Here is a 13,009-nt window from a genome sequence, read left to right on the forward strand (position 1 = left end):
TTCAGGCTGACAAGGCCTTGTGAGTGGATTTTGTAAACGGAAACAGAAAGAAGCCCGTCATGTATATATATATATATACACACACACACACATACACACACACGCATATATATATATATAAATAAAGTTAATCCAAACATGAAAACACAAAGAGAAAACACAACAACGCGAGGACGTGGAACAAGTATAGTATTATTGGACGCCCAGGAAAGAAGGACAGAAGGAGGGTTTCACATTTCGAGCGGAGCTCTTCGTCAGAAACATAGGAAAAGGAAAGATCCAAAGAAGGGAAGACTGAGGAAAAAAAATCGCCAACGGTACACACGCAGTATATATATATGTATATGTATATATTTGTGTGTGTCTCTGTGTTTGTTCCCTTCACCATCGCTTGACAACCTATGTTGGTGTGTCTCCGTCTCCGTAACTTAGCGCTTCGGCAAAAAAGACCGATAGAATATGTACTAGGCTTGCAAAAATAAGTCCTGGAATCGATTTGTTTGATAAAATGACGGTACTACAGCATGGCCGCAGTCAAATGACTGAAATAAGCAAGGGAGCAAAAAAAAAAAAACAGATACACAATGTCCCAGTATTCACCGCGTGGCTAAAATACATATTTTGCTTTAAAGTCAGTAATGTTCGTGAGTAAAATTTTCTGGCAGGTTTTAAAGTTTGATATTTAACATCATTATAATGGAAGTTTCCGTCGCAAAATACGTGCTAAACCAAACAGGAAAGTTTTGAGAATGGCACAAGCTCTCGTGAAATATGTTTCCGTGACAGTCTTGACTTCCTTGAAGCTATCATTAACATAATTGTTGGGAAAATATTTCCAATCATTAATCTAGAATCATATGAAGAAGCTGCTTCGTTAAATCGTAAATACAATGAATTTCACAATATATACAAATACGTTTGTTGGGTTTGTTGCTTTTCTGAGGGTTTATCTTAATATTAATATGCTCATAATATGTTCTTGTGATTGCAGAAACCCAAGTACGTTTAGAATATATCACAACATTAATGGCAATCGTCAGTAAAATCGTGAAAATGTTTAATAATAACTCCTTTCATATTGGTTCAAGTTTAAATAAGCTGAAGTTAATTACAGGAAATGAGTGTAATAATTTTAATTATTGTGGTCATTTTCTATTCAAATATTACAGTTAGTAATTAATGGATGTTTAATTGAATAGTTTAACAGGGGAGAGAAGGTGGCAAATCAACAATCGCACCTATCTGTGAACAAAAAGAGAACTGAAAACCTAAAAAATATATGAATAAATAAATAAAAACAGAGGTTTTATTTCAGAGTAAATATTCGAGCTGTTTTCTGATATTTTCTTTGCATTATAGAAAATATGGAACTCACCGAAACGTAGTAAGGAAAGCATTTTCAGTTTTACAACGCTTTTGCTCATTACGTCAATACATATATACTTTCCTATTGCACCTATCTGGAGCTTGAAGGGAAGGGTAAGTGTGAAATACTTGTGGTAGAGTTCATGTATTGTCATACGCAATGCTGATTGTCCCGCCGATGGTCTAATACTACTTCTCATCTAAAAGGTCGCCGTAATGGTGGGAATCGATCTTTTAGGCAACATTTTACGTTTATTAAGGATTTTTGTGTTTTAGAATTCACCCAATTAACATATTCTGAATAGAAATCCAATATTACAGTAAACAAATTGCTACTGCTTTAGAAGTGAGGCACTTTCTTGGAAGATAAGAATATAATTGATGTATTGGACTATATTATATTATTGATAGGTATATTTTCTATATAATAAACATGATTCGCAAACCGATATCATGAGAGGACAACTGTCATTTCACTTTCTTTAGGCAGAGTGTTTGAGGAAAGAAAAGGTAGATTTTGTGCTGGATTTGATTTAACATAGTTTTATTGGCATAAATAAATGAAACATCTGAGAGTAAATGAGACTATTTTGTTTCCAAACGCAATGGCCGTTATCTACCTCTTCTTTAACTTATGTAGAGAGTGTAATAATCATAACGGAATAATACTGTTAATTATTAACATTTATGACTGTTTATATTATCAATCCAGTTTAACGATGAAGTCAGGATGTGCATTAAAACAACGGAAGCTAGGAATTCTCTGTAGAATAATCTGAACTTTTGTATGAAAGTATAAATGGTGCATAATGTTTTAGCTGTCTCTAAGATCAGCCCAGTGTTACGGTTTTGAAAAGCCAGGCTTTTGTAATTTAGCACTGTTCATAAGAAGAATAGTTTTTATACATATACAGGGAAGTAATGATTTCTGTAGCTTGAAGCGTTCATTGTCCATGAATAAATGCAATGCAATTTTGGTTTTAGATATTGAAAAATGAAAAACAAAATATATAAACCCAATACAGGATGTGCTGGAAATATGCCTGTAAAGAAATGTAACGGGTGTAGTGACAGGCATTCGGTGAACGACCCCAGCAAAAGGTGAATTGATTTTCTGTGTGAGATGATTCTGACAACAAGTTAGCATTGAACATGCTACTTCTCTAAAGAGGTATGAATAGTTGAAGAGTGAACATGAAGGCATATTGTAATACGTTTGAAAGATAGAGAAGAAAGGTCCACTAATATAAGTTGTGACTGAAAGACCTCACGAAATTTGTTTTAAAATAGCTGAATCCAAAGGCGAATTTGAAAATATTCCTAACAAAAATTTACGAAGTCAAATGATTGTTTGTGATGTATCAAAGATGGGGAATATGAGAGTTATCAATGGACAACTAGTGGGGGGTCTATCTTTCTCTTTTCTATATTTCTCTTTCAATCTATCTGTCTGTCTGTTTCACTCTCTCTCTCTCTCTCTCTCTCTCTCTCTCTATATATATATATATATATATATATATATATATATATACATACATATAAAGAATTACATAATGAGAATGTATGATACATTATCTGGCAGAAAATTTAATTTGGAAAAAGAGTAAGCACATTGCAGAAAACGAGCGAAACATGATCTGCTTATTTGGAAAGATCATATTGGCTTATAAGTGAATGAAACAGTCCTGAACTAACCCGGTCTCACTATATTTAAAATCATCCTTTATGTTCATTTGTTGAAGTTAATCATAAACCGCGCACTTCAGTAAGGAAGGAAGATATTTGACAAAAATATAGAAGTCACAACCTCCATTATTAAAACAAATAAACGTGAACATATGAATAGAGTGGTGAATTTAGAGTTGATATTGGATCGTAAATAAGCGTCTTGATTTAGAGTAAGTGATCTAACGCTATAAAAGTCTCATGTTGCATAAAAAGATGTCATAAAAACGATAGTACTTTGACCTATGAAGACAAAAAAAAAGAAGATAAATGTTACTGAAATATTTTAAAGTTTGATATTTAATGTCATTATAATGGAAGTTTCCGTCGCAAAATACTAAACCAAACAGGCAAGTTTTGAGAATGGCACAAGCTCTCGTAGAATATGTTTCCGTGACAGTCTTGACTTCATTGAAGATACCATTAAGACAATTGTAGGGAAAAACATTTCCAATCATTAATCTAGAAACCTAATTGCTAGTTTGATTTGCCGAGGAATTACAACGTGAGGAGCTCATTACATTCTGCTTTGGTTATTAAACGTTGTAACAAGACCATCACGAAATTCTCCCATTTTTCAATACTTCTCCCCCACCTGAAATACACATATCTTTTTATCGTTTACTTGTTTTAGCCATTTGGACTACAGCCATGCTACAGCACTGGAGTAGATTTAGTCAGGCTAATATACCCCGGTACTTCAAACCAAATAACTAATACTTATTCTATCACCTCTTTCTTTTTTTGTGAAGAACCGCTTACTAGTACATAAATAAACCAACAACCGTAGTCACGCATTTGCGGTGGGGGGATCAACACAGACACAACGATGCGCATTCATAGATGCACCACATACTAATACATACGCACACACGCACGCACGCACACGCACGCACACGCACGCACGCACACGCACACACATATTCGTAAACGTGTATATAAATATATATACGTGTATGCAAACACACACACATATACACACGTTTTCACATGTCTTTAAGAGAACAGCCGAGAGTCCAGCTGGGTTCGTTGCTGAGTTTGAACTCAACTCATCAATGGCCGATATTACATCCTCTTCCGTTATGTTGATGTAATCGACGGTTGCCGCTTTTCCGAATAGATTCGTTACATCGAGAACTTCCTCAGGATTGTTTATTTATTGTTTATTTAGTGCTTCACTTATCTTCCCTGGGTCTGCAGTTAGTGATCCGTTCTTACCAAATAGTAGCCCTATCTTATAGCATACTGAGGCAGACTGCTTTACCAACGCGTAGAAGGTTTTAGGATTTCTTTTTATATTTTCGACACCCCAACAATCTCTTTCTTCTCTTTCTTTTTCATGGGAGATTTTGAGTTTATTTTCAATCTCGAAGAGTTTCTCTGTTAGGTAGAATTTCACACAGTCATTGACGTGTTTGTTTAAACAATTCGAAAACTTTATTCTCCGCAGCATGAGTATTCTCCTGTCTCGAGGAATGATGTTTTTGTGTGTACTGGCTCCCTTCTCTGGGACATATTTAATGCATATGGCTCGTATTATTGACATGAATTTATTGAATTTCATATCTATGTCTTGCATAGTGAGGCTTTTAGGCCAGTCCTGCTAGAGTATCTGTTTTTCAAGTGACTTCCAGTCAGACTTAGAGAAATTTATGTTGGAGAGGGTTTGAGTGCCATTTGTGCGGAGTTTATCTTTAGTTAATTTCGGGGCAAACATTGCCAGTTCTATCATGTTATGGTCTGAGAATATTGTTGGTGATATATTTAGTTTATGGATACTTTCCACATTGTTTGCAAAACAGAGGTCCAGGATATTTTTGTGCCTGGTTGGAGATCTTCTCTACTAAGACCAAGTAGGGATTCTGCTTGATATCGCTCTTTGTCAGTCATTCTTGGGGATATGTTACCCTCAGGCCACCTGACGTTGGGGAAGTTGAAGTTACCCGTCAAGAATATAGCTGTATATAAGTTGATCCAATTGTGTTAGTACTTCCTTTATTGCAGCGAAGATTTCCTTAAATTTTGCGTCATGATTTGAGGCATCAAGTGGGCGATACAATGTGCACATCACTATATCAAGTTGCTTTAGATGTACTATGAGTGTGTCACACATCGAGTTCGAGTTCGATAACAGGGTTGATGGTGTGTCATCTTCACGGGTGTACACTGCAACTCCACCGTGACTTCTTTTTCTTCTGTCCGTACAGAAGACAGAATACATTGATATGTGTTTCTCCGCATCATTTATGTCTGCAGACAGATGTGTTTATGTAAGTGCAATCTATATAGCTTGACTGCATGTAGAAAGATTCTTCAGGAGCGCAATTTCGCATTTGCTGTTGTTCTGTAGCAGGCCTCTTATATATTTTCTCTCTCTGCTTATTTTTGTTTCCCTTCCTGTTGAAGAGCGTAGACTCGAAACGTAAAAGACTTTGTCAGTCCCCGAGCGTTAAACCAGTACATCTGTTTGTTGTTTACACACCCGTCTTCGTCTTTCTTTTGTAAATTCCAACCATATATTTATATGTGTATATATATATATATATATATATATATATATATATATATATAATATATATACATATATATATATACTATATATATATACTATATATATATATATATATATATATATATATATATATATATATATATATATATATACTATAGCATCATGCTGACTAAAGCCTGTCGTATATATGTGTATATTTGTGTGTGCGTCTGTGTTTGTATCCCCACCATCGCTTGACAACCTATGTTGCTGTGTTTGCATCCCCGTAACTTAGCGGTTCGGCAAAAGACACCGATTGAGTAAGTACTAGACTTACAAAGAATAAATCTTGAGATCAGTTTGTTCGACTAAAGGTGCTGCACTAGCATGGCCATAGTCACATGATTGTAACAAATAAAAACAATAAAAATGTATGCCATTTGAATCCCGAGCAAATCCTAATATGCCCCGTCATTAGACTATTTTCCTTAGCCATTGCACAGTGACTAAGATATAAGCTTATATAAAAATGCCATTATTATTATTTACAGGATTATAAAATACGGCACCATATAACAAAACCATTCGCACCGAAAGCATTCGTTGTTCGAAAAAAGTTCGTTTTCTATGCTTTTGTTTTTGTTTTCCCTTCTCGTTGTTTTCAACGTTTTTTATGTCTTGTACCCATATATGCATATATATATATATATATATATACACATATATGTAGGTATGTACATACATGTATGTATAGATATACATGTATGTATGTATGTATGTATGTATGTATGTATGTATACAACATGTGCTCATACTTATATTCATACATGCAGACAGTTACAGAGGACTCTATACTCAATTTTATTTATGAAGATCAACTGTCATATTTGTGAGAATTATGAGGACTAAACCTTCTTATACTCCCTATTAGAGCAACAATATATCTAAATATTCCAGTAACAATAATATATCTAAATATTCCATAACAATAATATATCTAAATATTCCAGATAGATTCTTTACGAAAATTGTAACGAGTTTAAATTTATCATAACTTCATACAAATTTCCTTTCGTATTTTATTCATTCCATTAGTAAAACACCAAACAGAGGAAATGAGATTTTTTTCTTTTTCGTTTTTCTTTTTTATTTTTCTGAATGTCAGAAAGAAATTTACCATAACAGCCGACCTGTACATATTGCAGCGTTTTTTCGGTATCCTCCAATGATATACAGCACATTGTTAACAACAGCAATTTCGAAGTTGACGACATTAGAAGTTTGTTCCCAGCGCACTGTGTTGAGTGGTTTATAGGCGATTTGATCAATATCGTTATTCAGGGTCATGTAATGGACGTCTCCCGATCCTGATTTATCGAAAAGATATAAAATGTCTTCCTCTTTGGTGTCTGAAAGCATAAAAATATATTACATAGAAATATTATATGTATGATATAGATTTTCAAAACGAAATCATGTGATTGCACACACACGCACGCGCACGCACACACACACACACACACACACACACACACACACACACACATACACACACACACACACACACACACACACAGAAATACATAATGTACCCTGCACTTGCTTACACTGGTACTCCGTCGGTTACGACGATGAGTGTTCCAGTTGAGCCGTTCAGCCGAACAACCTGCTCGTGAAATTAACATGCAAGTGGCTGAGCACTCCACAGACACAGCACGCCGACGGGAATCGAACTCATGACCTTATGATCGTAAACCGAATATACCTAATCAGTAAGCTACGCACCCTGGCTTTTATACACGCAGACACGGGGACCGACACTAACACATACGACACTAACACAAACGAATAAGCTTCTTACTACACAGCCACGCCTGCGCTTATAATATATATATATATATATATATATATATATAATAATAGTTATCGCCATACTAATATGGCATTCTTATAAAAATAAGAAAAAAGCTGTCCGCTTATTAGCTCCATGAGGCCATCGCCTTAAGTTAGCTATTTGATACACAAACTGTATCCATATAACCTTCGAACAAGGGAGGTCAGTCGCTCCACACTACTTGACCGGCAGCTACAGACGCGTTTCGGAGTATTGCCCCTTTTCAATGCAGCGTAGCCAGCCAGTAGGTGTCGCTTCCGACAATCTCTGTTCGATGGTTTTATTTACCTAGTTTCGGTGGAATACATCCACTTGTTTTCAATAATAGAAATATTAAAATAACTAAGTCTCTCTAAAAGAGAACAGCGGCAGCGTTCCCGGAAAATAATAGTTTTATTTACCTAGTTTCGGTGGAATACATCCAGTATGGCGATAACTATTATTTTCCGGGAACGCTGCCGCTGTTCTCTTTTAGAGAGACTTAGTTATTTTAATATTTCTATTATTGAAAACAAGTGGATGTATTCCACCAAAACTAGGTAAATAAAACCATCGAACAGAGATTGTCGGAAGCGACACCTACTGGCTGGCTACGCTGCATTGAAAAGGGGCAATAATCCGAAACGCGTCTGTAGCTGCCGGTCAAGTAGTGTGGAGCGACTGACCTCCCTTGTTCGAAGGTTATATGGATACAGTTTGTGTATCAAATAGCTAACTTAAGGCGATGGCCTCATGGAGCTAATAAGCGGACAGCTTTTTTCTTATTTTTATAAGAATGCCATATTAGTATGGCGATAACTATTATTTTCCGGGAACGCTGCCGCTGTTCTCTTTTAGAGAGACTTAGTTATTTTAATATTTCTATTATTGAAAACAAGTGGATGTATTCCACCGAAACTAGGTAAATAAAACCATCGAACAGAGATTGTCGGAAGCGACACCTACTGATTTTTCCTTGGATTACGTCGGATTATTTTACGCTGTAAGCTGTTATGTTAGTTCGTTCTGTTCTGGATTTACACGTACAATTTTTGGAGTATTAACTTGTGAAACAAAGTAATTTTCGCCCTTCGGGGTAGAAAATTTCTTTTTATATATGAACTTTAATTCAGTGTGGATTTGATTTTTATCTTGTCTCTTGTGACAAGTCACTTGCATTTTATTATGGATCTTGACTTAACGTCAAATTCTGATTTTCCCGAGATGGGAGAAGTTATAAAGCAAAAGGATACAAAGGAGAAACAAAGTTTTTCGGAAGCCGTTGGAGGCAATGTTATAGAACTGGAAGTAACAATGGAGGATCTCTTCAAGTTCAGAAAGTTCATACAAAGGAATGGAGAAGAAACGAGAATAATACCGCCCCCTGACACCTTACAAGCAATCCGTGAGAAGACGTTAATTATAAGGTATATAATATTAAGGAAAAAAAGATTGCAGATGTAAGAAATGAATTGGTAGAACGGTGCATGGCACCAATTTGGAACAAGGTTCGCTATGTTGGCCGAGGAGTGAGAAGCGCTACTATTGAAGCGCATTTCGAGTCGGCTAGCATAGCGAAGGAATTTCAACTCAAACGTTGAAGAGTGCAGACATCCTGTTGCTGCCCACGTACTTAGGGCGCAGAACAGCTAAGATAACAATAGAGGATATACCAACAGGTTACGATGTAATGTGTGCAGCAACAGCGGTCGTATTCGACGTAGAAGAGAAATTAAACATTTTAAACATGAGGATGAAAGAGGCAAAATTTTGGAAAGGTCAGCAGCTTGAAATGATCGTTCAAGCTGACAATGCAACGCTGGAGAGTTTGCCAGACAGGGTCTTCGTGGGGGATGGACACACTGCGCGGGTATCGGTGGAGGGACGTAGGCCCAGATGTTTCAAATGTGGGCAGAAGGGTCACGTCCGCTCAGAGTGCAAAAAGAAAAAACCCGTTAATGCCCCCATTCAAACCGCTGTGGAGAACAAAGCAGACATCACAGCAACAACAAAAGAGAATACCCGGAAAAAGCAAAATGAAAGTCAAAAGGAGGAAAAGAAAATGAATGGAAAACAAAGCGAAAACGAAAACGAGGTGAAAATATTTTATCAAATGGAAAAGAACTGGAAGTAATGGAATATACGACTGTAACCAACAAAAGGAAGAAATCCAATACCCCGGACTCCCCACCCCAAACAAAAAGAAAAACAAACGCAGAACAACACAAAAAAATTATCCAATCCCACCCCGCTGGCACTACTTTTGTAGGCCAGCATTTCATTAAACCCCAGTCCCCAACTTTAAAAGGATTCAAAAAAACCGATAGGTGCATTGCTTATAACACAAAAAACGAGAGAGTAGTTTGGTACATAAAGGCGAAACCAAACATAAAATGTTTCAAATCATCGGAAAAAAACCCGGATTGGAGGTATGCGAAGGTTGGAGAGGAGGAATGGAAGGAGAGACTCTTCCAACTACACGTGAGGGACAACCTGATTAAAGATGTCACACAAGAGGTGATAGCTGGAAAATTGAATATTAGCCCGGCAGCCACTCCATCCCAGAGCCCGGTGGCAACGCCGGTTAAATGCCCAGCAACAACGGAGAGTGTGGGGGAAGCAGGCAGACAAAAGCTGCCATGCTCCCTCTCACAACCGTAAGTAACAAACTTTCTTCATTCATCGATGATTAAGTTGGGCTGTATAAATGTGCGTGGAATGGGGTCGAAATGGAAACAGGCTTGCTTGCTGGACGACCTCAGGACACACAGAATAGATGTAGCCATTGTCACCGAGTCCAAGATGAGAGGAACCCAAGCGTTCTCGCATCTTCTCAATGGTTACGAGAAATTTATTTCTCCTAGCCGAGGAGGAAGTGCAGGCGTGGCAGTCCTTATCAGGAAGAACTTGGACTTACAGGTAAGTACTGTCTTTATGGACCCAGAAGGTAGGCTGGTTGTCCTCGATGTAACTCACGTAAGTAAGCAGTCCTTCAGGTTGGTAGCTGTTTATGCTCCTAATGAGGGTAGGCAGACTGGTTTTTATCGGAACTTGGAGCACTTTCTAGTGACGTCTAAAACGGTAGTATTGGTAGGGGATTTCAACACTATCATCGATGCGCGGATAGATAGTGTGGGCTCGTCTGATAGAAGGGGGAATCCTTGCCTTAAGGGTCTACTGACGAGCTTTAATCTAGTAGATCGGTTTCGAATGGATGAGCCGAGCATTCCACAGTGGACGTGGAGTAACAATGACGGCTCACGCAGATCGTATATAGATAGGGTATTTGTTAAAGAACGAGATAGGAATAGCATTAGCTGTCCACAATTTTGTATTGTGCCTTACACGGATCACAAATTAGTGACGTGTGAGGTACATGTAGATAAATGCCATAGACAGGGACCCGGATACTGGAAAATGAACAAGTCTATTTTGGCTTGTGAAGCTTTCCGTAACCGGATTATGGAATTAGTCCAGAGGGCATTATGTGGAACCATCATTAATAATAGATGGTGGATCGCCCTCAAAAGAGCCATCCGTTTGGAGTCCATTAGATTTAGCAACCAGCTAAGTTTAGATAGGACTAGAATAGAGGGCGATTTAGTTAAGAACTTAGACGAGGCAATGGGATCTGGCTGTGCACCTAGAGTGTTAGCAGAGAGAACGATCTTGTACCGTCACCTCAATGCCAAGCATGAAGGATGTAGAGTCAGAGCTAAGCTACGTGCAGTGAAACGAGAAGGTATTAATGTTGCCGGATGGGCACGTCGTGTGGAGAGTCAGAAGGGCAAAAAGTCCTCTATTAAGTCTTTAACTGACGAACAGGGACGCAAAATCTATGGACAGGAGGAGATACAGAAGGTCTTTCAAAAGCATTTCGCTCGGTTGTTTGGGGAGGGCGATCCACTCGAGCGAGGGGAGGACTTACAGAACTTCCTAGCTGGTGGGCCTCGGCTCTCGCCAAGCAGAGCGGAACGCTGTGAAGGACCGATTACTCCCGCGGAGGTAAGAGGGGTTTTGGCTGAATGCGCCCGGGAAAAGTCGCCGGGACTGGATGGTCTGCCCTATGAGTTTTATTGTTGTATGCCGGACTTGTTCGGGGACATACTGGCAAGCGTCTACGCAAACTGGCAACAGAATGGGAGGATTCCCAGTTCTGTGAGCCGGGGAGTTGTGACGCTGATCCAGAAAGACCCGAGCAAGGGGGATAATATTAGTAATTATAGGCCCATAACTCTACTTAATGTAGAGTTAAAGATTTTGGCCTAGGTGTTAGCAGAAAGGTTGAAGGTCGTCATGGAAAAACTTGTCGGAAAGGCACAGACATGTGCAATCCCAGGCAGGTCGATCGAAGATAATCTTCACCTTCTACGCTACACTATAGACAGGGTTGGGCAATTAGCCGGCAAAGGAGGGGCATTGGTCCATTTAGACCAAAGTAAAGCATTTGATAGGGTAGATCATCAGTACCTGGCGACGGTTCTCGAAGCGGCTGGGCTAGGTCCTGACTTTCGCGGGTGGATATCAGCTATGTACAGCGGTATCAAGTCCACAGTCCAGATAAACGGTTACTTAACGGAACCGTTTTCGATTAAGCGTTCAGTTCGTCAAGGATGTCCCTTGTCCCCTCTCCTGTACGTTTTGGCTCTTGAGCCATTGCTGCGGAAGTTGGAGACGGTGAGATGCAATCCTAATGAAATCGGATGCGGTAAGTCTGTTTCTGCGTATGCGGATGACGTCACCTTCATCGTGTCCAACGAAGCACAACTAACTCGTGTAGAAGGTGCTCTCCGAAGATACGAAGCGGTGGCTGGGGCAAAAGTTAACAAGGACAAGTCCACTGGTTTGCGCCTCGGCACCTGGAGGAACAAGCCGATATCGTCCAGTGTTGTTGGACACTGGACAGATGGTCCTGTTAAATTGCTTGGAGTTTGGTTTGGTTCAGACTCCCAGACGGAGAAAAATTGGAGCGAGGTAGTGACCAAGGTAGAAGCCATAGTTCGGGAGTGGTCCGGAAGGCATCTTTCCTTGAAAGGGAGGGCGGAGGTGGTACAGGTGTTATAGCATCTGTAATCACCTATCGCCTGACTGTCGTGCCTTGCCCCGATTTGTGGCTAAGCAAGTTGGATCGACTCCTTTTCCGCTTTTTGTGGAAGGGAGGAAAGCCACTTGTAAGGCGCTCCGTGTGTTGCCAGGAACCACTAAAGGGTGGGCTGGGGATGCCTTGGTTAATGATGCGCAGGCATGCGCTGAGACTGAGACATCTCTGGTTTCACCTGGAAGGTGATAAGGTGTGGAGTCCGCTGGCAGATAATTTCTTCCCGCAACCGGACTCTATGGAGAGATTTAAACCCGGTTTCATTAAAAGACGGAACCTGACTTTATGGCAGAAAGAGTGCCGACAGGCACTCTGGCTGATCCACAAGATAGGCAAAGCCGGCTGCGGGAATACCACCTCGACATTTTATAGAAGGATGGTAGAGGCAAAAAATGACGACGTCCTAAGAGGGGCTCTGGGGTTCGATGAGGATCAACTATCCGACCTGTTTAAGAAG

The 13,009-nt window shown here is 39.3% G+C and overlaps 1 protein-coding gene across 2 annotated transcripts in view; it reads right to left on the reverse strand.

Annotated features, from left to right (window-relative positions):
* The window catches only part of LOC115232376 (kelch-like protein 5), a 172,006-nt gene that overhangs the window by 144,669 nt on the left and 14,328 nt on the right, over window positions 1–13,009 (reverse strand). For both annotated transcript variants that reach the window (XM_036514633.1, XM_029802230.2), the window contains exon 3: window positions 6,759–6,990. In XM_036514633.1, the coding sequence (XP_036370526.1) occupies window positions 6,759–6,990 (232 nt within the window). The remainder of the gene's footprint in view (window positions 1–6,758; window positions 6,991–13,009) is intronic.

The sequence above is a fragment of the Octopus sinensis genome, linkage group LG2 (genome assembly GCF_006345805.1).
Source record: "Octopus sinensis linkage group LG2, ASM634580v1, whole genome shotgun sequence".
Taxonomy (NCBI): Eukaryota; Metazoa; Mollusca; class Cephalopoda; order Octopoda; family Octopodidae; genus Octopus; species Octopus sinensis.